The sequence below is a fragment of the Primulina eburnea genome, chromosome 4, assembly GCF_022965805.1.
Source record: "Primulina eburnea isolate SZY01 chromosome 4, ASM2296580v1, whole genome shotgun sequence".
Taxonomy (NCBI): domain Eukaryota; kingdom Viridiplantae; phylum Streptophyta; class Magnoliopsida; order Lamiales; family Gesneriaceae; genus Primulina; species Primulina eburnea.
The window spans coordinates 7,927,269-7,950,690 of record NC_133104.1 but is presented as its reverse complement, the minus strand read 5'-3'; the positions used below and the strand labels follow the sequence as shown (position 1 = coordinate 7,950,690).

Genomic DNA, 23,422 nt, shown 5'->3' with positions numbered 1-23,422 from the left:
TTTCTTGCAAAGATCGTTTGAGGATTTTTTGACAGTTTGAATACGAGGATTCATCACTTTATTACTTCTGTATTGTAGTGGTTGTTAGAATGTGGGTCTCAACCGTTTATAAGAATACTAGGAGTTTCAACTTGGACAGTTGATAAGTTCTCAGGTTGAAGCGGGTTGTTACAAATTGTTATAAAACCAAAGTCTTCTAGTGAGATTCTTTCTAAGTGGAAAAAAGAGTGACATAGGAGCTTGAGTCTCCGAACATCTATAGAAATACTTAGGTTATTTTCTTATAGCATTTATTTATCTTATTAAATTGCTATATTTGATTACATAATTTTCACAAGAATCATCAGATTGTTTTCCGCACAAATATGTGGCACGACCTTTTTTAAAGTGTTAACAAAATCAGGTCTTGTATAGCATAAAATGAGCTCACAGGTTTTTCACCGGAGCAAATTTCAAATATTAAGATAATAATTTTTTTTAAAAAAATAGTTTACTTTATTAATAAAATTTAAATTTTGTATATAATACTGATATTGAAATTAAAAAGTTCACCTCTTTTGTGCATTAAGGTCGTTTAATACAAGCAATCATAGTTATGACACCATTTTTTTTCTTTGTCTCGATTAAATTATTAAGATTATTGCATAATATCCCTTAATTCTGCTTAGTTCCACTTCTTAGAATATTGGTCTGTGGTACTTTTGTGCTTCTGTTGGAGCAAATAACCTTGTTCACCCAATTTTCTTTTAGGGTTGAAGAAGGCCTTAGTCGATTATTCACACAGTGTAGTTTCTGTGTGGTAAGTTACACTGCGTCTTGTTAAAATATCGAGTCTCTTATTTATTGGTCGTAACAACTATGGCAACACAATTTTCATCAATTAGGAATTAACTTAATATGGAGTTATTATGAAATCTCTAAAAAAAAATTAATACACCAAATAACCCTTTCATAGATATTTGATCTCCTTATATTATTTGATCTCCCTATATTAATTTGAGTAGGTCTTTTGTGAGACGGTCTCACGAATCTTTATTTGTGAGACGGGTCAACCCTACCGATATTCGCAATATTATAAAGTAACACTCTTAGCATAAAAAGTAATATTTTCTCATGTATGATATAAATAAAAAGACCCGTCTCACAAAATACGACCCGTGAGACGGTCTCACACAAGTTTTTTACTATTATTTAATTTCATGCTAAAAAAATGTTAATTATTATAATTTTCAAAATGCACTATATATCCATGTACACATCTTATTATATCCGTTCATTTATGCTAAATATAGCTGAATAATCTAAATCTACAAAGAAATAATGTAATGAATTTGCATGCTAAAAGTAGAGTTTCAATATATTAAGCATGAGTTGTATTTCCATCATGTTATAAGAGAGTCAATGAGCTAGGAAAATTCCAAGAATTTTTTATAAGTTGGTGCAGTGGGTTTTGGTTATTTTAGGTATTCAAAATGAATGAGTCTTATGTGAGACGGTCTCACGAACTTTATATGTGAGATGAGTCAATTCTACCGATATTTACGATAAAAAATAATACTCTTAGCATAAAAAATAATATTTTTTCATGGATGACCCAAATAAGAGACCCGTCTCACAAATATGACCCGTGAGAACGTCTCACACAAATTTTTGTCATTCAAAATTTGACATTTAGTCTTTCTCCGATCAAATGTTGATATAGTGCTGGATATTTTAGACCTGTATCGCTAAAATTGGAAAATCCGACAAAAAACAAATTATACATAAATAAAATCAATTTATCGTATTAAAACTGAGTTTTGACGAAGCAGAAAGCTAAAAAACCACGTAGGTCAACTTACGGGAACATATTTTAGAATTTTCCCTGCATAAACGCGATTGCACGAAGCATGGAATTTTATATAAATTTCTATAATGTCAAAAAGTTTTTTAAAAAAAGAAAATTATAAGTTTACTCAGTTAAACTATGACTTCTGCCACTTCAACAAAAGCATTCCAAGAAAAAAATAAACTAAAAATAAAGAATATTGTGTAACAAATAAGAACATTAACCATTTTTTCTTTCTTTTTGAGAATATGAAAAGCTGGTATTAATATTCTTGCTGTATTTTAATTTTAATATAGATATTTCTGATCATAAATAACTTTGATTTGGTCATCTGGAATTAACTTAATTCATAAACCCATTTGGTCAAAAATATAAACGCAGTTATGTCCAAATTAATACAGCCATTTATACCATAACTTCCTGTGGGATTGGCAACGGCAATTTGTATAGCAATTCTTTATAAAGTTCCGATTCAAGAAATTTCTTTCCTTCACTCATCAGTTACCATTTGGGATCACTCTTCCTCTATAACAGTTTCGACTGAGTTCAGGAAAATTTATCCAAACTTCTTATCGTCATCTATTTCATGGCGTATTATCAATATAACAGATATATTTTCATCTCTTTTTTCTTGGTTTTTACGTGTTCCGTGGACGCTTTCCAGTTCAGAGTCGGAGGTAAAGATGGATGGACTATTAACCCTTCGGAAAAGTACGGTCACTGGGCTGAAAGAATGAGGTTTCAAGTTAATGACACCCTCTGTAAGTGTTTTGGATTATTGTTTATTGGATTTTTTTAAAAGAATAGAGAAGGAATTCTGGGCTTGATTTGATCTCTTGTGTAGTGTTCAAGTATAAGAAGGGATTGGATTCCGTGCTGGTTGTGAAGCAGGATGATTACGACAAATGCAGCTCGGGGAACCCCATCTTGAAGCTGGATGATGGGGATTCAGTCTTCAAGTTTGATCGATCGGGCCCTTTCTTCTTCGTATCGGGCAAGAAATCCAACTGTGACAAAGGGCAGAAGCTGATCGTCGTGGTTTTATCCGTCAGGAACGGACTCTCACCCCCGCCTCTTGCGGAGGCACCACGTCCCACTGCTCCAGCGCCCGAGTGGCAATTACCTCCACCAGTAGCTGATCAGTCACCATATACATCGCCTGCACCAGTGTCGCCTGGCATCGGAGATACATCTCCGGGAGTTAATGGAAGTGGCGGCCAGCCGCCACGACGCTCATTTGCTCCATCGGAATTCGGTCCTGTTTTCTTGGTGTCTGCGGTTTCACTTGTTGTGAGTACCGTAGGTTTGCTTGGTTTGGTCTGTCCCCATTGAGAATTTTTTAGGATTTTTCACATTTTCAGGTTATTTTTAGCATTTATTTTGTTTATTGGAATACACTTTCTACGCATTACTTTCCCTATCATCTGTCGTCTTCTTATTTATGTAGTTGGAGTTCATAAGGATTATGAACGGGCTCATATGTTATAATTAATGAAGATCTACTATCACATTCTGGTAAATAAAATTTAATTTAAAGAATAATGAGATTAATTACTCATGACGATACCCGTAAGGACGAGCCCATGTAAAAGCCCAAAGGTCAAGCCAATTCATGTGTGCCCAAATGACAAAGGATGGCCTAGATTGGATAAACTAGCAATCAGCCGAGCAGGTCCTCCACGGGACGACTTCCTAGCTAAGATCCAAGGCGAGCTCGACCGCTTGGCCTACAGCTTAGTTGGGGGTTCAGAGCCCCATGGACATAGGCAGGGCCTGGAGTGAAGGAAACTTTAATCCATGTTGATGATCAGAGATCGAGTCTCGGCTCCCTCTTTATGGAGAATTTCTCCTGCCAACTTCTCCTCTGGGTACTTGCTGCCGGTGCATAACCCTGATTTACCTCCCTTCATGTCAAGGCTTGGGGTGGCTCTGTGTGGAGCCCTTGGGGGTGGGGTCACCCTTTTTTTTTTTTTAGTTGGGGGTTCAGAGCTCGGCTCTGCAAATGACAAGGGTTGGTTATGTTTTAATCGAGAAGATCTAAGTGAAATGTGCTCAAGGGCCTACATTGGGTTGAGGTCTATTGTGACCTTCATGCCCTAAAAGGAAACATTATATCCTTCATGATTTGTACTATTTGGACGCATTTCTACATCCACACACGAAAAAGTGTGGTATTTGATAAAGAAATGTCAATTTCCCGAGGTCGGCTAGACAACCAGGGTCGTCGATATACCACCTGGTTACATAGGACAAGGTAGATAATTCTATCTCCCGTATGACAAAATCTAGTAAGTTGATTGACTTACCTCAAATGGCGAGGGCTCAATTCCAGATATAGGGCCTGGACCTCTAGAATTTGCTAAAACAAGTGCTCATTTGACTTTTGTTAGTCTCACGTGCGGAATTGGCGATAATAAACCCGAAAATAAAGAATAAACTGGACACCGATATTTACGTGAAAAACCCCTAAAAATTATTTGGGTAAAAACCACGGGCAAGATGAAAAGAATTCCACTATAATATTTTGTGGTGTACAACTCACTCACTGTGTTTCCAAAGAGAACACGCACTCTCTTAATACAGGAGAACAAAACACCTCACAAATATTATAGAACTAAGCACTCAAATGCTTATAAGATGAGAGAAAACTCGAAGAAGGGATGATTTAACAATGAAGGGGGAGCTCTATTTATAGAGCATCCTGTCAGTGTGAAGACGCGTATAAAACGCATCTTCTGAAATTTCCACGAAATTTCATTTTGTGCAGCCCACGTTTTTCTTTCACAATTCATTGAATGCAATGTTTGACAAATCTCCCGGCATGCATTAATGCTCCTGCCTACATTTCTCCCACTTGGAGATTTGAATGAGAATCAAACACCTCTCCACACATCTTTTCAATCTTGTCATTCCCTGCTGCTTACGTTTCTGCTAGGCCACTTGAGGATCTACACCACTCAAACTTATCAGTGTTCACTGGCTTTGTCAGAAAATCAGCTATATTATCATTTGTATGGATCTTCTGCATATCCACGCTTCCTTCCTCTACTACTTCCCGCACAAAGTGAAATTGTACTCCAATGTGTTTAGTCCTTGAATGAAAGGTTGGATTCCTTGCGATGTGCAAGGCACCTTGACAGTCACAGAACAAAGGAACATTATCTTGTTTTTGTTCGATCTCCTCCAATAACCTTTTAATCCATATTGCCTCCTTGCAAGCTTGAGTAGCTGCCATGTATTCTGCCTCTGTTGTAGATAACGCCACAACTGTCTGCAGTTTTGAAACCCAGCTTACTGCTCCTCCTGCAAGCGTAAAATATCAGGATCACTTGCATAATCTGAATCAACATAGCCTTTGAGTGTAAAATCCGATCTTCCATAACATAATGCAGCATTCGAGGTACCCTTAATGTATCTAAGGATCCTCTTAACAGTCCTCCAATGCTCTCTTCCAGGATTCGCCATATACCGACTAACTGCTCCCACTGCTTGAGCAATGTCCGGTCTTGTACAGATCATGACGAACATCAAACTTCCCACTGCTGATGCATATGGTACTCGAGACATCTCCATCCTCTCTGCTTCACTGCTAGGACACATCTCGGAGGATGACTTGAAGTTAACAGGAAGAGGGGTCGATATTGGCTTGCTATCTTGCTTGTTGAAGTGTTGCAAGACTTTCTTCAAATAATTTTTCTGGGAAAGCCAAATATTTCTGTTACTTCTGTCTCGGTGAACTTGCATCCCTAGAATCTTGTTTGCTGGTCCCAAGTCCTTCATATCAAATTCCCTAGCCAACTGTGCCTTCAATCATTGGACCTGATCTTTGTTGGGGCCTGCTACCAACATGTCGTCCACATACAACAACAAAATGATACAATCATCACCAGACCTCTTGAAATACGTACAAGGTCTGCACTCAGTCTGTTGTATCCAAGGCTCATGATATAGGAATCAAATCTCTTGTACCAACACCTCGGCGTCTGTTTGAGACCGTACAGAGATTTGTTCAACCTTCAAACAAGTCATCTTTGCCTTTTTCCGCAAAACCTTCTGGCTGGAGCATATAGATTTCTTCTTCAAGATCTCCATAAAAAAATGTCGTTTTCACATCTAGCTGTTCTAGATGTAGGTCAAACACCACACACAATGCCAGCACCACTTTGACTGTTGTAAGCCGAACCACAGGAGAAAATATCTCATTGAAGTCAATGCTTTCTTTCTGAGTATACCCTTTTACCACCAATCTAGCACGATACCGCTCCACTTGGTTATTGCCATCACGCTTGATCTTATAGACTCATCTGTTTCCAATGGCTTTCCTCCCTTGTGGTAGTGTAACAAGATCCCAAGTTTTATTCTTGTCTAATGCCTCCAACTCTTCTTGCATTGTTATCATCCACAAAGATACATCCGAGCTTTGAGTAGCCTCGTGGAAACTCGATGGTTCACCATCCTCTGATAATAGACAATATGCAATATTGCTTTCAGTGACATAATCTGAAAGCCAACCTGGTGGTCTTCTGTCTCGAGTTGACTGCCTCAAATTGGAAACCTCAGACTCAACATGTTCTTGTTCTTCGTATTCTGGTACTGCTTTACAAGAAACTTGACCTTCGTCCATCTTATTTTCCTCCTGAAAAATAGTAGTTTCTGAATTCGGTGTGCCTTTGTCTCACTTTACTTTATCTTCCTCGAATATAACATCCCTGCTGATGACAAGCTTGTGAACAGTAGGATCCCACAAGAGAAACCCCTTTACTCCATCAGCATAACCCAAGAAGATACATTTTCTGGATTTCGAATCCAACTTTGATCCTTCTTGCTCATTGTACAAAACGTACACCGGACTTCCAAATGTATGCAAATGAGAATAATCTGTCGGCTGCCCGGTCCACATCTCCATCGGAGTCTTCAGATCAATTGCCACTGAAGGAGAACGATTGATAATATAACAAGCGTTTTTGACTGCTTCTGCCCAAAATGACTTGTCTAGACCCGCAGTTCTCAACATAGCTCTTGTTCTGTCCAACAAAGTTCTGTTCATCCGCTCCGCCACTCCATTCCGTTGAGGTGTGTAAGCCGCCGTGAATTGTCTTTTGATGCTCTCATGTTGACAATATGTATCAAATTCGTCACTGGTATATTCTCCTCCATTGTCAGTCCTCAGACACTTGATTTTCTTTTAAGAATCAAGTTCAACCCGCGCTTTGAAATCTTTGAAGATCTGGAAAACATCTGATTTCTTCTTGATTGGATACACCCAAAATCTCCTAGAAAAATCGTCAATGAACGAGACAAAGTATCTCGCTCCTCCTAGGGATACAACCGGTGCTTGCCAAACATCCGAATGAATTAGCTCCAACATGCTTTTGCTTCTGGCAGTAGAAGTGCCAAACTTTAATCTGTTTTGTTTACTGGTAACACAGTGCTCACAAAAGGGTAGTGACACTTTTGTAAGTCCCGGCAGCAGCTTCCGTTCTGAGAGAATTTTCAACCCTCGTTCTGATATATGCCCGAGCTTTCTATGCCATAACACCATTAATTCTTTTCCTGAACCAATTGATGCAACATCTAGTTCTGCCTCTTTGTGTGTTTCTCCCAAAAGTACATATAGATTTGCAGCAACCTTTTCTGCCTTCATAATTGCAGCGCACCCTTCACAATTTTCATGATCCCTTTCTCGATACGTGTTTTGCACCCGATGTCATCCAATTGCCCCAAGGACAAAAGATTTTTCGTCAGTCCTTTCACATGTCGTACCTCCTGTATGGTGCGAATGCCATCATCAAACATTTTAATTTCGATAGTACCGACCCCAGCGATTTCCAAGGCATGATCATTTCCCATGAATACAGATCCTCCTAAGACTGGTTCATAATGATCAAACCATTCTCTCCGAGACTTCATGTGCCACGTCGCTCCTGAATCCATAATCCATGTGTCGCAAAATTTGTGTCTGCCTTCTGCAACCGTTGCCGCTTCGCTGAATAATATTTCACCACTGCCTGAAGTACTGGTCACATTTCCTTGAGAACTCTTCTCGATACTCGTACACTCTTTCTTGAAGTGTCCTTTACCGTTACATTTAAAGCAGTAAATATTTTTCTTCTTACTTCTCGACTTTGATCTACCTCGCCTTTGGCTCCCACTGGAGTCACGGTCCATAAATCTTTCTCTTATCATCGGTAACACCTCTGCCTGCTTCGAAGTAACCAACCTGTCTTCCTTATTCTTGCGCCGACTTTCTTCTCCGAGAACTGCAGTTAAGACATCGTCGAATCTTAGAAAGCCCATAAGAATATTGTTGGTTATGTTGATGATAAGTTGATCATATGAATCTGGTAGACTTTGAAGTAGAAGCTCCGCACGTTCATTTCCCCCTATTTTATGCCCCATAGAAGTAAGTTGGGCAAATAGAGTATTTAGTGTATTGATATGGTCGGTCATCGATGAGGATTCCGTCATCCGAAGAGTATAAAGCCTTCTCTTTAGAAAAATCATGTTGTGTAACGACTTGACCTCGTACATCTTTGTCAGAGTATCCCAGATAACTTTGGCTGTTTTTATCTCAGAGATACTCGACAAAACTTCGTCAGCTATAGCCAAGTGTAAATTGGCAACATCATTATCATTCATCTCGTTCCACTTTCCATCATCTGTAATCTACACCGGTCTATCTCCAATATCCGCCAAGCAATTTTCCTTTCTTAAAACTGCTTGTATCTTTATTTTACACAGCATAAAATTGCTTCCATTGAACTTTGCTATTTCGTATCTTCCCACCATTATGTCTACAACAATTTTAGTACACCGGACAAAATAATCCCGCCTTAAATAAAAAATCTCAAAAAATCTTTTCTGACGTGGAAGATCAGTCTAGGCTGCAACTGTTGCGCGTTTTCCTACCGTAAGTGTACGGTGTCAAGTTTTAGTACTGATTAGAATACAGATATCGATCCCACGAGGAGTGTGTGTAAAATTGTATATCAATTCTTGTAATTAAAATAGCCAAGACTTTATTTAGAGAAATCAATTAAAAGATTGGTTTGCTTGAACGAATTACTGAAAACAATGAATTAATTAAATCACCGAATTGAGAAATAATAATGAGAGAAAATATCTAGAGAAATGATTTCACAGAGTTTCCACGATAATTGTTCAAAGTTGAATTTATATTCCTGAATTCCAATCATTTAATGGCCAAGAACACTTAGATTGTTTTATTCTCCCTTTCCCAAGTGACGAATAACTGTATCTATCAACATCGATTCAATTATTCCTAATTAGAATCTACGTTTCATGGATAAATGCAAACAATGTTCTTACTAAGCCTCGCTAAAGTTATACGCCTTCCGAACGCTATAAACATTTAACGATGTTTTCTAATGACTATAATCCTTTGTGGTAATTTCTTTTGTAGGATGGCACTGCACTCCTCAGTAAGCTTCACTGTCTCAAACTCTTGCAGCTTCCTCTTTTTAGACATCACATCTTTAATAAACTTTGCATAATTCGGCATTTGCTCCAAAGCATCAGCAAATGGTATGTTGATGTGTATCTTCTTGAAAATTTCCAAGAACTTTGCAAACTGATCATCTAAATTCTTCTTCTTGAATCTCTGAGGAAAGGGTAGAGTCGGATTATACACTGGAGGTGGTTCAACTTTGATTTCAGCCGTGGATCCCTCCACTTCACTTTCTTCAACTGTCTTCTCACTGTCCACTCTCTCTTTGGGACTTTGTACCTCTAAGTCCTTCCCACTCCTCAATGTGACTGCCTTGCACTGCTCTTTTGGGTTCACCTCTGTGTTACTGGGAAATTGCCCCTTGTTCTGATCTTTTAGAGCATTGGCCAACTGTCTGATTTGCGTTTCCAAAGATTTCATTGTGGCACCCATGTTTCCCATGTGAGTCTCCATATTGTCAAGACGAGATTCAGTTCTCGCCATCCTTTTTCCAGACTCGGCAACGAATGTACCTACCAAATCTTCAAATGAAGGCTTTCCCTCCCCCTTTGATGTATTGAACCCCGGTGGAGGATTCAACACATTTTTATTGTTTGCATAAGAAAAGTTTTCGTGATTTCTTAATCTAGGATGATAAGTGTTAGGGGGAGGGTTACCTCTATATCCTCCATATCCACCCTGATTTCTGTTGTTGATATACTTTGCTTCTTCAGGGGTGGATAGTTCTTCAGCAACCATCGATGGACCCTCGATTTCAGATGTACTCACTTTGTTCATCGCGGCTATTTGAGTGGTCAATGCAGATACCTGAGCAGTGAGTGACGTAATAGGATCCACAGCATAAATTCCAGCTGTCCTTTTTACTCCTGCCCTTTCTGACGGCCACTGGTAGCTATTTATTGTCATCTGTTCGAGCAAGTCATAAGCTTGCTCCGGAGATTTGGCAAAGATCGTACCACCAGCTGCAGCATCCACTGTTCCTCTTGTTTGCCCATTTAGACCGTTGTAGAATAACTCAATCTGCACCCAGTCTTCGAAGCCATGGTTTGGGCACTTTCTCAACAGCTCCTTGTATCTTTCCCATGCTTCATACAATTGCTCGAATTCAGTCTGCCTAAACGTGCTGATCTCAATCTTGAACTAGGCAGATTTTGCAGGGGGGAAAGCATTTCGCTAAGAATTTCATGGCTAGCTCATGCCATGTCGTGATGCTTCCCAAGGGAAGCGATTGTAGCCATCCTCGTGCTTGATCCCTGATAGAAAACGGAAACAAACGCAGTCTAATAATATCATCAGAAACATTATTAATCTTAACCGTGTCCGTTATCTCCAAGAAAGTTCTCAGGTGAACATGAGGATCAGATGTGGCTGTTCCAGCAAACTGGTTTTGCTGAACCATATTGATTAGAGCGGGCTTCAATTCGAAATTATTGACCCCCGGCAACGGCGCCAAAAACTTGTTGCGCGTTTTCCTACCGCAAGTGTACGATGTCAAGTTTTAGTAATGATTAGAGTACAGATATCGATCCCACGAGGAGTGTGTGTAAAATGGTATATCAATTCTTGTAATTAAAATAGCCAAGACTTTATTTAGAGAAATCAATTAAAAGATTGGTTTGCTTGAACGAATTACTGAAAACAATGAATTAATTAAATCACCGAATTGAGAAATAATACTGAGAAAAAATATCAGAGAAATGATTTCACAGAATTTCCACGATAATTGTTCACAGTTGAATTTATATTCCTGAATTCCAATCATTTAATGGCCAAGAACACTTAGATTGTTTTATTCCCCTTTTCCCAAGTGACGAATAACTGTATCTATCAACTTCGATTCAATTATTCCTAATTAGAATCTACGTTTCATGGATAAATGCAAACAATGTCTTTACTAAGCCTCGCTAAAGTTATACGCCTTCCGAACGCTATAAACATTTAACGATGTGTTCTAATGATCTATAATCCTAGTCCCTCTCCCGAGTTGTAGAATTAATCAAACAACAAACAATTTATGGCCAGTAAATTGCAGTGCAGTAAACATAGAGAAACACAAGTAAACATAAAATAGAATTCAATCTTATAAAATAACCACGTCAAATCATCGTGTCCACAAAGCTACATCATTCTCTAGAAAGGGAGATTAGTTCATCACGAAATCTAAATAAAAGCGACACATATTCAAAGTTTTAGACATCGACATATGAGAAAATAGAAATGCAAAAGACAGATAACAAATCCGAAGTGTCGTCTCTGTCCCCAGATTCGTCGCTCTTCGTCTTTGTAATCGATCTTCGCGTGTCTTCCTTCGTCTCGCCTTCGCTCTGAGTATTCTGTCTGTTTTTTCGTCCAAAACGGCCTCCCCCTCATCTGACCTAGCGGCGCGCATTATATAATGATGCGCGCGGGTGCGAATGATATCGCGCTGTGGCGCGCGATCTACTGTGTTTGGCCGTGCATGTGTGCGCGTGGCAGCGCGTAGTCTCGCGCTGGCGCGCGCGAGCTTCTGATCATTCGCCTCTTCTGTGCGCGCGCTAGCGCGAGATGTCGCGCAATGGCGCGAGATGTCTTGCTTGGAAGGGTGTCATTGCGCGCGCGGCTGCACGGAAGTTGGCGCGACGGCGCGCGCATCTCTGTTCTTGCACAAATATGGGTGTGCGCGCGGGAGCGTGTGAAGTGGCGCGGCCGCGCGCACACATCTGTCCGGTGATGTGCTCGTGGTCGTGCGCTTCTTGGTCCACTTGGCTTCGTGTTCGCTATTTTCTCCATTCCTAAAATGACAACAAAAACAATCCAAAAACGCATAATTCTGTTCGAAACAAGCATAATTCAAAATGGATTTGAATGTAAATTAAGTGCAAATCTTGCACTTATCAAACCCCGCAAACTTGAACGTTTGCTAGTCCCGAGCAAAATAGAATAAAAACCGGAAGTCAAATAACAAATAATGAAACTCTTAGCAGTCATGGATTCACAAAAAGTGATATTGGCCTTAGATTTATCTATTTTAATGTAATTCACGATTTCCCAAGAGTCACGTGTGTGTGTGATAAGTCAATGTTCGTTTACCACATCGAATGCTCACATGGAGTTGTTATACCCATTCGCCTTACAGACTCAAGAGATCATCAGCTCAGTGCAACTCACAATTCATCAAAATACAATTTCACATTCATAGATCACAAAGGACTTTATCGGTGATTTATTGGCTCAATAGATATTCAACAAAAAAATAAACCAAAGAAGAAATCACCCATTGAGATGCTCGCATGCAAGTGATTAAAGTTTAACTTGATGACAATGTTTTTCAGGTATCCATAGGCTTGACTTGAACAGCTTTTCTCCACTAGTATATTGGATAAATGTGACAAGGTTAATAGGTCTTGTAAGCTTGTAACGTCAGGCTACGGCTCATGGCTACAATAAAGGTATGGAATTCAAAATTTGAGAGAAATAATCAAATCTTCATCAATTTCACTCTTTTTCATGTTCTTTTTCATTCACCATCCACTTATTGTTTTCTTTTCATTCATATCCTTCATCTCCCTTATATTTCATTTGATTGAACTTTTTCTCTTTTTTTTTTCTTTTTTTTTTTCTATTTTCAACTCCCTCTTTGCTCACTTCAATTTTTCTTTTTCTTTTCAAAGAGCTTTTGAATCACTACAACGCCAATGAATTTATTTCTCTCAAAATCAGGTAGGAAAATAAGTGTATAAGCTTCATTAGGTAGTTGTTGTGGGATGTAGAATAGATACAAGTGGGGGCTAGTTGTATGTCATTGACACACGTCACTTGATTTTTAGTAAGCTCAAAATGGGACACTAGAGATATTTCATGTTCATTTGGTAGGCTCGAAGGCTCAACAGTTTCAAAGATCGCCTAAATCATTCCTATGTCACATATTATCCGTATTTCGCCTCAAAAAATGCTCAACCAAGTTCTAGATTACCGTCAATCCATTAATCATCTCATACAAACCAGTCACATGCAATTTTTTTATCAAAATGATATATGAACTAGGTGCACGAAGAAAAAGTAAGCATCTCAATTAACTTTTAAGCTCAAAGGGCAACAATTGGTAGTAAACAAAGAACTCAGGCCCAAGGGTGTTGTGAAAGACTGCCTAGATCATTTCTAAGTCTGCAAAAGTGTCAATCAATGTCATGCAAGATTTACCAAGAATCGGATCTCCCTCATCTATTTAGCATCATAGGCATGCAACTTGTCTCTGAGCAATGACAGTATCAACAACACGACCGTGCAAAATAATTGTGACTCCGAGGTTATCATGAACACATATATATTATTTCAGGATCGCAATTCAATTTTCATCATTGGTCATACATTTTGCTTATCCATGACGCTACCTAACAAATTCTAATACGCAATAAATAAAAAAAACTAACTAACAAAGCAATTGCACCCCCCCAAACTTAATGTATGCATTGTCCTCAATGTATAGAAATGAAAAACATGACAACACATACCTCGCTCCCAAGTGTCAGAACACGGGGCTTGAATCATCATTCCCAGTATCGTCGGCATTCTCATCCTCATCCATGTCCTGCGGTGGTGAAAGCTCTGGTGGTGGATATTGTGGTGGCCAGACTGGATGTGGTGGGTATGGAACATCTGCGGGTCCAGTAGGTGGGAAGCGCCTGGGCGAGCACTGATGTGAAGTCCATCATGAAAGACATGAAGACACCAGTAGTATGTCGGTGTTCAGCTTGCTCTTGGCGTTCGACCCGCATATCCTGTTCCAGTCGGAACATGCGATCTCCCAAACTTGATCGAGGGATCGAAGGTGGTGGTGGTGGCTGGCGTGCTCTGGCCCTCCTATTATAAGCTGCCCTAGCCTCTTGTCGTTCTATCTCGTCGCTAAAGCGCGAACGCTCGACCTCAAATACTGTGATTGGGCCCTTGGCTTTCAAGACCTGTTCATCGGCGCCCCATTGCACACCGGCATGAAGACATAAGGCGGTGATAGTATGTGCACAAGGGAGGCTGACGGTCATGAGTCCCGTGCCAACACGCATGATATAGCTGTGAATGAGCTTCCCAAGATCGACGGTTCGCCCAGTCATGATGGCGTAAATCAACGCCACTTTGTCTTTTGTAATTTCAGTCTGATGGGAGGAGGGCATGATCCGTGAGAGAATAAAAGATGCTCAGCGGCGTGGGTCACGACGTAGATCAGACTTCTTCAGCGTAACCGGGGAGCCCTGATTCAATCGCCACTCTGCACCCTCGATGCATAAGGTCCTTATAATCTGATCGTAGTCCACATCCCCAGTGATCAACTCTGTGTACCCGTCATTATCAAACTCCGGAAAATTGTAGATTGCATAAATGGTGGCCGAATAAAAAAAAAGCGAGTTGCCCTCTCACCAAGACACCGTATTCCTCATGTTTGATTTTCAAATTCGCATAAAATTCACGGACTACGGGTGTAACGGCGTCTGGCGGAGATTGTGCTATATCTACCCATCCACGTCGCACAACTTCCGCAGTTATATTACAATCAAGGTGGGTCATATCTAGCCCTCTTTCAGGAATGATAGATCGAGACACGGTACTCTCATATACCCGAAAGGCTTCCTCGTTCCAAAATTTGTTAGCATTGTAGGAACGAGACGAGGAAGCCCCATCCTTTGATTTTTTTCAAGGCGGCATAAATTTCAACAATTTGTATCCACACCAATAATCAACAAATAAAGAGCACAATGCCACCAACAAAGCTTGAATTCTGAAAATTGACCCCAAACAATAATAATGAGGAAGAAAGGTACTCTTCAAGAAAATAATTTGAGATGAGAATCGGCGGCAGGAGACGGCGGCGGCGGCGGCTTAGAGGTGTGATGGTGAGGAGGAGATTTTGTGATGAGGGAGAGTTTTGGGGGTGGAGGGTTGTGTTTTATGAGAGGTTGTAGATGATTTGTGTAGGGGGAAGAGGATGGATTGGTGGGGAGATGGATTTTTGAGAGGAAAGTGTATGGAGGAGAGGAAATTTTAGAGGAGGCGGCTGTTGAGTGGGTGAGAGTGTGTTGTGTGTGAAAAAATCGGGGGTAGGGTTTTTTAAAAAAAAGTTCAGTGCGCTGCGCGCGGTCGCGCGAGAAGTCGCGCTACCGCGCGCAAGCCTCTGTATTCCGCGTATGCTTGTGTGCGCGCAGTGGCGCGAGTTATGGCGCTGCTGCGCGCTGGCTTCTGTTCTTCAGAGTGTTCGGGGTGCGTGCTGTAGCGCGAGATTTTGCGCGGTCGCGCGTTGCTCTCGGGTTCTGCCCACTGTTCCTGCGCGCGCTGCTGCGCGAGATGTTGCCCTTCCGCGCGCGCGCCACTGGATTTTGCCAATATATGAGTGCGCGCCATCGCGCGTAATATGGCGCTGCCGTGCGCGCGCCACTGGTTTCCTTCGGTAATGATATGCGCGCGGTCGTGCGAGAGTTGGCGCTGGGGCGCGCATGCCTCTGTATTCTACCCTTTTTTCTTTTCTTTTTTTCTTAAATAATAACCTGCAAAAATAAAATGATTCAAATTAATACTTAAATATAAAAAATTAAAAATATTAACTATGAAATTGAAATGAAATAATGAAGCAGAGCGATTGCGAAAATAAATAAATGCGGGTTGCCTCCCACACAGCGCTTGGTTTAACGTCGACAACCCGACTGTACCCTGTCTGATCAGATCAACTTGTAACTGTCGATATTCCTTACTTCAGTTCCATAGTAGGGCTTAACCCGCTGTCCATTCACTTTGAAGGTTCTTCCATCATTGCACTTTAGCTCGACATCTCCATAGGACGACACCGTTTCCAAAACAAATGGCCCCGACCATCGCGACTTAAGCTTACGAGGGAACAACTTCAGACGAGAGTTGTACAGCAGTACCTGTTGTCCTGGTTTGAGCTCTCTTCGAACTATGATTTTGTCATGCCACTTCTTAGTCTATTCTTTGTAGATCTTGGCATTCTCATATGCATCATTTCGGAATTCGTCCATCTCGCTCAATTGTAGTTTTCTAACCTCGCCAGACGCTTTCAAATCAAAGTTCAACTTCTTCACAGCCCAAAATGCCCTATGCTCCAACTCCAATGGTAGATGGCATGCTTTTCCAAATACCAGCCGATAGGGAGACATCCCAATAGGCGTCTTGAATGCAGTCCGATAAGCCCATAGCGCATCATCCAACTTCATAGCCCAATCCCTCCGGTTTGTGTTGACAGTCTTTTCCAGTATCTGCTTAATTTCCCGATTGGATACTTCAGCTTGTCCATTCGACTGCGGATGATATGCTAGTGCCACCTTGTGCTTCACATTATATTTGGCAAATAGTGAGTTGAAAATTCTATTGCAAAAATGCGTACCTTCGTCACTTATGATGGCTCTCGGTGTTCCAAACCTGGTGAAAATGTTTTTCTGTACGAATTTCGCTACAACATGAGAGTCATTAGTACTGGTGGCGATTGCTTCCACCTATTTCGACACATAATCAACAGCTAACAGAATATAAGAATAACCAGAGGAAGGGGGAAAAGGTCCCATGAAATCAATGCCCCAAACGTAAAAAAGTTCCACTTCCAAAATATTTGTCAGTGGTAATTCGTGACGCCTAGAGATGTTTCCTAACCTTTGGCATCTATCACATGATTTTACTAAGGTATAACTATCCTTAAACAAACTAGGCCAGTAGAAACCGGATTACAATACCTTAGCCGCTGTTCTTGACGCTCCAAAGTGTCCACCATATGGTGAAGAATGACATTTCTCCAAAATTTGTTGTGCTTCAAGACCTTCCACGCACCTCCTAATCACTTGGTCAGCACACCTCTTATACACGAACGGATCGTCCCAATAGAAGAACTTTATATCATGGACGAATTTCTTCTTCTGATGGTAGCTCATATCTAGGGGAAGGGTTCCACAAGACAAAAAATTAGCAATGTCAGCAAACCAAGGAAGTACAGAGTTTACCTCAAAAAGCTGCTCATCTGGAAATGTCTCTTGTATGGCTCCCTCTTCTTCCTTCTCTTCTAGCCCAAGTCTTGACAAGTGGTCAGCCACTTGATTTTCGCATCCCTTTCTATCCTTTACTTCAAAATCAAACTCTTGGAGCAACAAGATCCACCTTATCAAGCGTGGCTTTGCGTCCTTCTTGGCAAATAAGTATCGGATAGCTGCATGATCAGTGAAAACGATTACCTTTGTACCTACCAAGTAGGGTCTGAACTTGTCAAAGGCGAATACTACTGCAAGCATCTCCTTTTCGGTAGTTGTGTAGTTTTGCTGTGCCGCATCCATGGTACGACTTGCGTAGTAGATTGATCTAAAGAATTTATCACGTCTCTTGCCCAACACTACACCTATTGCATAGTCACTTGCATCGCACATCAGCTCAAAGGGCTGCTTCCAGTCCGGCACTATCATAATTGGTGCAGTCACCAATGCCATTTTTATCTTCTCGAATGCCTGCAAACAATTATCATCAAATATAAAAGTGGACTCCTTTTAAAGTAAATTGCACAGGGGTTTAGTGATCTTAGAAAAATCTTTAATGAATCTACGATAAAACCCCGCGTGTCCGAGGAAGCTCCTTATTCCCTTGATGTTCTTTGGTGGAGGAAGTTTTTCAATGACAACCACCTTGGCTCTGTACACTTCTAATCCCCGAGACGACACTTTATGTCCAAGGACTATGCCCTCTTGGACCATAAAGTGGCATTTCTCCCAGTTAAGAACTAAGTTCTTTTCTTGGCATCTCTGCAAAACAAGGGATAAGTTATGTAAACAATGATCAAATGACGAGCCAAATACCGAGAAGTCGTCCATGAAGACTTCCATTATCTCCTCCACCATGTCTGCAAATATGGCCATCATACACCTCTGAAAAGTGGCAGGTGCATTACATAGCCCAAAAGGCATCCTCCTAAAGGCAAACGTGCCATAGGCATGTGAATGTTGTTTTCTCCTGATCTTCCGGAGCTATAGCAATTTGGTTATAACCTGAATAACCATCTAAGAAACAGTAGTGACAATAACCTGCAAGTCTATCAAGCATCTGATCAATAAAAGGCAATGGAAAATGATCTTTTCGTGTGTCATTGTTCAACTTTCTATAATCAATGCATACTCGCCAACCAGTTACAGTACGAGTAGATATTAATTCATCATTTTCATTTTTTACCACTGTCATTCCACCCTTTTTTGGTACTACTTGTACAGGAGATACCCAGCTACTATCAGAAATAGCATAAATTACACCAGCATTTAATAATTTCAGTACCTCATTCTTCACAACCTCTTTCATTGCTGGGTTCAACCTCCTCTGGTGATCCACATAAGGAGTATACGACTCCTCCATCAAAATTTTATGCATGCATATAGTGGGGCTAATTCCCCTAATATCAGATATCGACCATCCTAAAGTAGTTTTGTATTCTCTCAGCACTCTTAATAATTTATCTTTTTCATCACACGAAAGGGAGGAAGAGATAATTACCGGATACGTCGACTTCTTACCTAAAAAAGCATAACACAGGTGGCTTGGCAACTCTTTCAACTCAGGGGAAGGTGGTATTGCCTCTAGTTTCTCATTTACATCCAACTCCTCATGCGGTGCATTTTTCTCTTTTCTTTTTGTAGTGCTTCAAGAGCCACCAATTGCTCTTTCCCTTCCCAATTATCTTCATCAACAGTTCCTGCCGTACCTATCAGACAGCTCCCCAAGGGATCCCTCATTCCTGCACAATCAAGAGACATACATGAGTCTATAACATTAATGCTTTTACAAGTGCTTACCTCATTCGATCCCTTCATGGCGTGATAGATGTTAAAAATAACTTCTTCTCCACCAACTCTCAAGGTGAGTTCACCCTTATGAACATCAATCAATGCCCTTACAGTCGCCAAGAATGGTCTCCCAAAGATCAATGGAGCATCATGATCTTCTTCCATATCTAAAATCACAAAGTCAGCAGGAAAAATAAACTTATCCACTTTTACCAGTACATCCTCGACGATCCCACGCGGATACGTGAGACTTCTGTCTGCAAGTTGTAGGGTGATAGTAGTTGGTTTAACTTCTCCAAGCTCCAATTTCCTGAAAATAGAAAATGTCATCAAATTAATACTTGCTCCTAAATCACATAAAGCTTTACTTCAATGAGAACCACCAATAAAACAAGGAATAGTAAAAGTCCCTGGATCTTTCAATTTTTGTGGTAATTTCTTTTGTAGGATGGCACTGCACTCCTCAGTAAGCTTCACTGTCTCAAACTCTTGCAGCTTCCTCTTTTTAGACATCACATCTTTAATAAACTTTGCATAATTCGGCATTTGCTCCAAAGCATCAGCAAATGGTATGTTGATGTGTATCTTCTTGAAAATTTCCAAGAACTTGGCAAACTGATCATCTAAATTCTTCTTCTTGAATCTCTGAGGAAAGGGTAGAGTCGGATTATACACTGGAGGTGGTTCAACTTTGATTTCAGCCGTGGATCCCTCCACTTCACTTTCTTCAACTGTCTTCTCACTGTCCACTCTCTCTTTGGGACTCTGTACTTCTAAGTCCTTCCCACTCCTCAAAGTGACTGCCTTGCACAGCTCTTTTGGGTTCACCTCTGTGTTACTGGGAAATTGCCCCTTGTTCTGATCTTTTAGAGCATTGGCCAACTGTCCGATTTGCGTTTCCAAAGATTTCATTGTGGCACCCATGTTTCCCATGTGAGTCTCCATATTGTCAAGACGAGATTCAGTTCTCGCCATCCTTTTTCCAGACTCAGCAACGAATGTACCTACCAAATCTTCAAATGAAGGCTTTCCCTCCCCCTTTGATGTATTGAACCCCGGTGGAGGATTCAACACATTTTTATTGTTTGCATAAGAAAAGTTTTCGTGATTTCTTAATCTAGGATGATAAGTGTTAGGGGGAGGGTTACCTCTATATCCTCCATATCCACCCTGATTTCTGTTGTTGATATACTTTGCTTCTTCAGGGGTGGATAGTTCTTCAGCAACCATCGATGGACCCTCGATTTCAGATGTACTCACTTTGTTCATCGCGGCTATTTGAGTGGTCAATGCAGATACCTGAGCAGTGAGTGACGTAATAGGATCCACAGCATAAATTCCAGCTGTCCTTTTTACTCCTGCCCTTTCTGACGGCCACTGGTAGCTATTTATTGTCATCTGTTCGAGCAAGTCATAAGCTTGCTCCGGAGATTTGGCAAAGATCGTACCACCAGCTGCAGCATCCACTGTTCCTCTTGTTTGCCCATTTAGACCGTTGTAGAATAACTCAATCTGCACCCAGTCTTCGAAGCCATGGTTTGGGCACTTTCTCAACAGCTCCTTGTATCTTTCCCATGCTTCATACAATTGCTCGAATTCAGTCTGCCTAAACGTGCTGATCTCAATCTTGAACTAGGCAGATTTTGCAGGGGGGAAAGCATTTCGCTAAGAATTTCATGGCTAGCTCATGCCATGTCGTGATGCTTCCCAAGGGAAGCGATTGTAGCCATCCTCGTGCTTGATCCCTGATAGAAAACGGAAACAAACGCAGTCTAATAATATCATCAGAAACATTATTAATCTTAACCGTGTCCGTTATCTCCAAGAAAGTTCTCAGGTGAACATGAGGATCAGATGTGGCTGTTCCAGCAAACTGGTTTTGCTGAACCATATTGATTAGAGCGGGCTTCAATTCGAAATTATTGACCCCCGGCAACGGCGCCAAAAACTTGTTGCGCGTTTTCCTACCGCAAGTGTACGATGTCAAGTTTTAGTAATGATTAGAGTACAGATACTGATCCCACGAGGAGTGTGTGTAAAATTGTATATCAATTCTTGTAATTAAAATAGCCAAGAATTTATTTAGAGAAATCAATTAAAAGATTGGTTTGCTTGAACGAATTACTGAAAACAATGAATTAATTAAATCACCGAATTGAGAAATAATACTGAGAAAAAATATCTAGAGAAATGATTTCACAGAATTTCCACGATAATTGTTCACAGTTGAATTTATATTCCTGAATTCCAATCATTTAATGGCCAAGAACACTTAGATTGTTTTATTCCCCCTTTCCCAAGTGACGAATAACTGTATCTATCAACTTCGATTCAATTATTCCTAATTAGAATCTACGTTTCATGGATAAATGCAAACAATGTCCTTACTAAGCCTCGCTAAAGTTATACGCCTTCCGAACGCTATAAACATTTAACGATGTGTTCTAATGATCTATAATCCTAGTCCCTCTCCCGAGTTGTAGAATTAATCAAACAACAAACAATTTATGGCCAGTAAATTGCAGTGCAGTAAACACAGAGAAACACAAGTAAACATAAAATAGAATTCAATCTTATAAAATAACCACGTCAAATCATCGTGTCCACAAAGCTACATCATTCTCTAGAAAGGGAGATTAGTTCATCACGAAATCTAAATAAAAACGACGAATATTCAAAGTTTTAGACATCGACATATGAGAAAATAGAAATGCAAAAGACAGATAACAAATCCGAAGTGTCGTCTCTGTCCCCAGATTCGTCGCTCTTCGTCTTTGTAATCGATCTTCGCGTGTCTTCCTTCGTCTCGCCTTCGCTCTGAGTCTTCTCTCTGTTTTTTCGTCCAAAACGGCCTCCCCCTCATCTGACCTAGCGGCGCGCATTATATAATGACTTCTGGAACGCCGTGCGCGCAGGTGCGCGTGAGATCGCGCTGTGGCGCGCGATCTACTGTGTTTGGCCGTGCATGTGTGCACGCGGCAGCGCGTAGTCTCGCGCTGGCGCGCGCGAGCTTCTGATCATTCGCCTCTTCTGTGCGCGCGCTAGCGCGAGATGTCGCGCGATGGCGCGAGATGTCCTGCTCGAAAGGGTGTCATTACGCGCGGCTGCGCGGAAGTTGGCGCCACGGCGCGCGCATCTCTGGTCTTGCACATATATGGGTGTGCGCGTGGGAGCGCGTGAAGTGGCGCGGCCGCGCGCACACATCTGTCCGGTGATGTGCTCGTGGTCGTGCGCTTCTTGGTCCACTTGGCTTCGTGTTCGCTATTTTCTCCATTCCTAAAATGACAACAAAAACAAACCAAAAACGCATAATTCTGTTCGAAACAAGCATAATTCAAAATGGATTTAAATATAAATTAAGTGCAAATCTTGCACTTATCAGCAACCACAGAGCATACTCAGAATTTTAAAAAATTTTAAACCAAGGCTCTGATACCACTTGTTGGTCCCACGTGCGGAATTTGAGATAATAAAACCCGAAAATAAAGAATAAACTGGACACCGAGATATACGTTGAAAACCCCTAAAAATTATTAGGGTAAAAACCACGGGAAATATGAAAAGAATTCCACTATAATATTTTGTGGTGTACAACTCACTCACTGTGTTTTCAAAGAGAACACACACTTTCTTAATACAGGAGAACAAAACACCTCACAAATATTATAGAAATAAGCATTCAAATGCTTATAAGATGAGAGAAAACTCGAAGAAGGGATGATTTCAGAATGAAGGGGGAGCTCTATTTATAGAGCCTCCTGTCAGTGTGAAGACGCGTATAAAAAGCGTCTTCTGAAATTTCCACGACATTTCATTTTGTGCAGCCCACGTTTTTCTTTCACAATTCATTGAATGCAATGTTTGACAAATCTCCCGACATGCATTAATGCTCCTGCCTACAACTTTTGGTGACTTTTACTCTTATATCATTTTTTATTTCATTTTCAATATCTGATACTCACTTTAATTCCAACAAATATTTTATTCTTTTTACCAAGACCAGACTTGGTGATAATACACACCTTGAGACCGGGATGTATCGATACTAGTGTTGTTTAACAATCATACAATTGTAAAACAACATGTCTCGCAATACAATTCTTGCCAAAACCGGTCTACAACATAAATAAAATAATAATCTTTACGATGAGATAAAAATCAAACGTAATGCAGAAACGTACAATATAAAAACAAAGTAGTCCCATAAATAACTTGAGAGTTCTATCTATAGGTCAAGGAGATGACTGAAAGGGCAACAATCAAAATCGAATTTAAGGGCTGTAAATAGCTTGTAATGGCTATTAATATGGATTTTACAAGGCTATTCAATTCTAGGCA

At 40.6% G+C, this 23,422-nt stretch overlaps 1 protein-coding gene across 1 annotated transcript; it reads left to right on the top strand.

Moving 5' to 3' along the window:
- The first annotated feature begins 2,374 nt into the window (after positions 1 to 2,374).
- On the top strand, positions 2,375 to 3,359 carry LOC140829758 (early nodulin-like protein 3). The gene is made up of 2 exons (XM_073193049.1): positions 2,375 to 2,589; positions 2,673 to 3,359. The coding sequence occupies exons 1-2, from the start codon at positions 2,415 to 2,417 to the stop codon at positions 3,158 to 3,160; spliced, it is 663 nt and encodes a 220-aa protein (XP_073049150.1). The 5' UTR covers positions 2,375 to 2,414; the 3' UTR covers positions 3,161 to 3,359.
- The last annotated feature ends 20,063 nt before the right edge of the window (positions 3,360 to 23,422 follow it).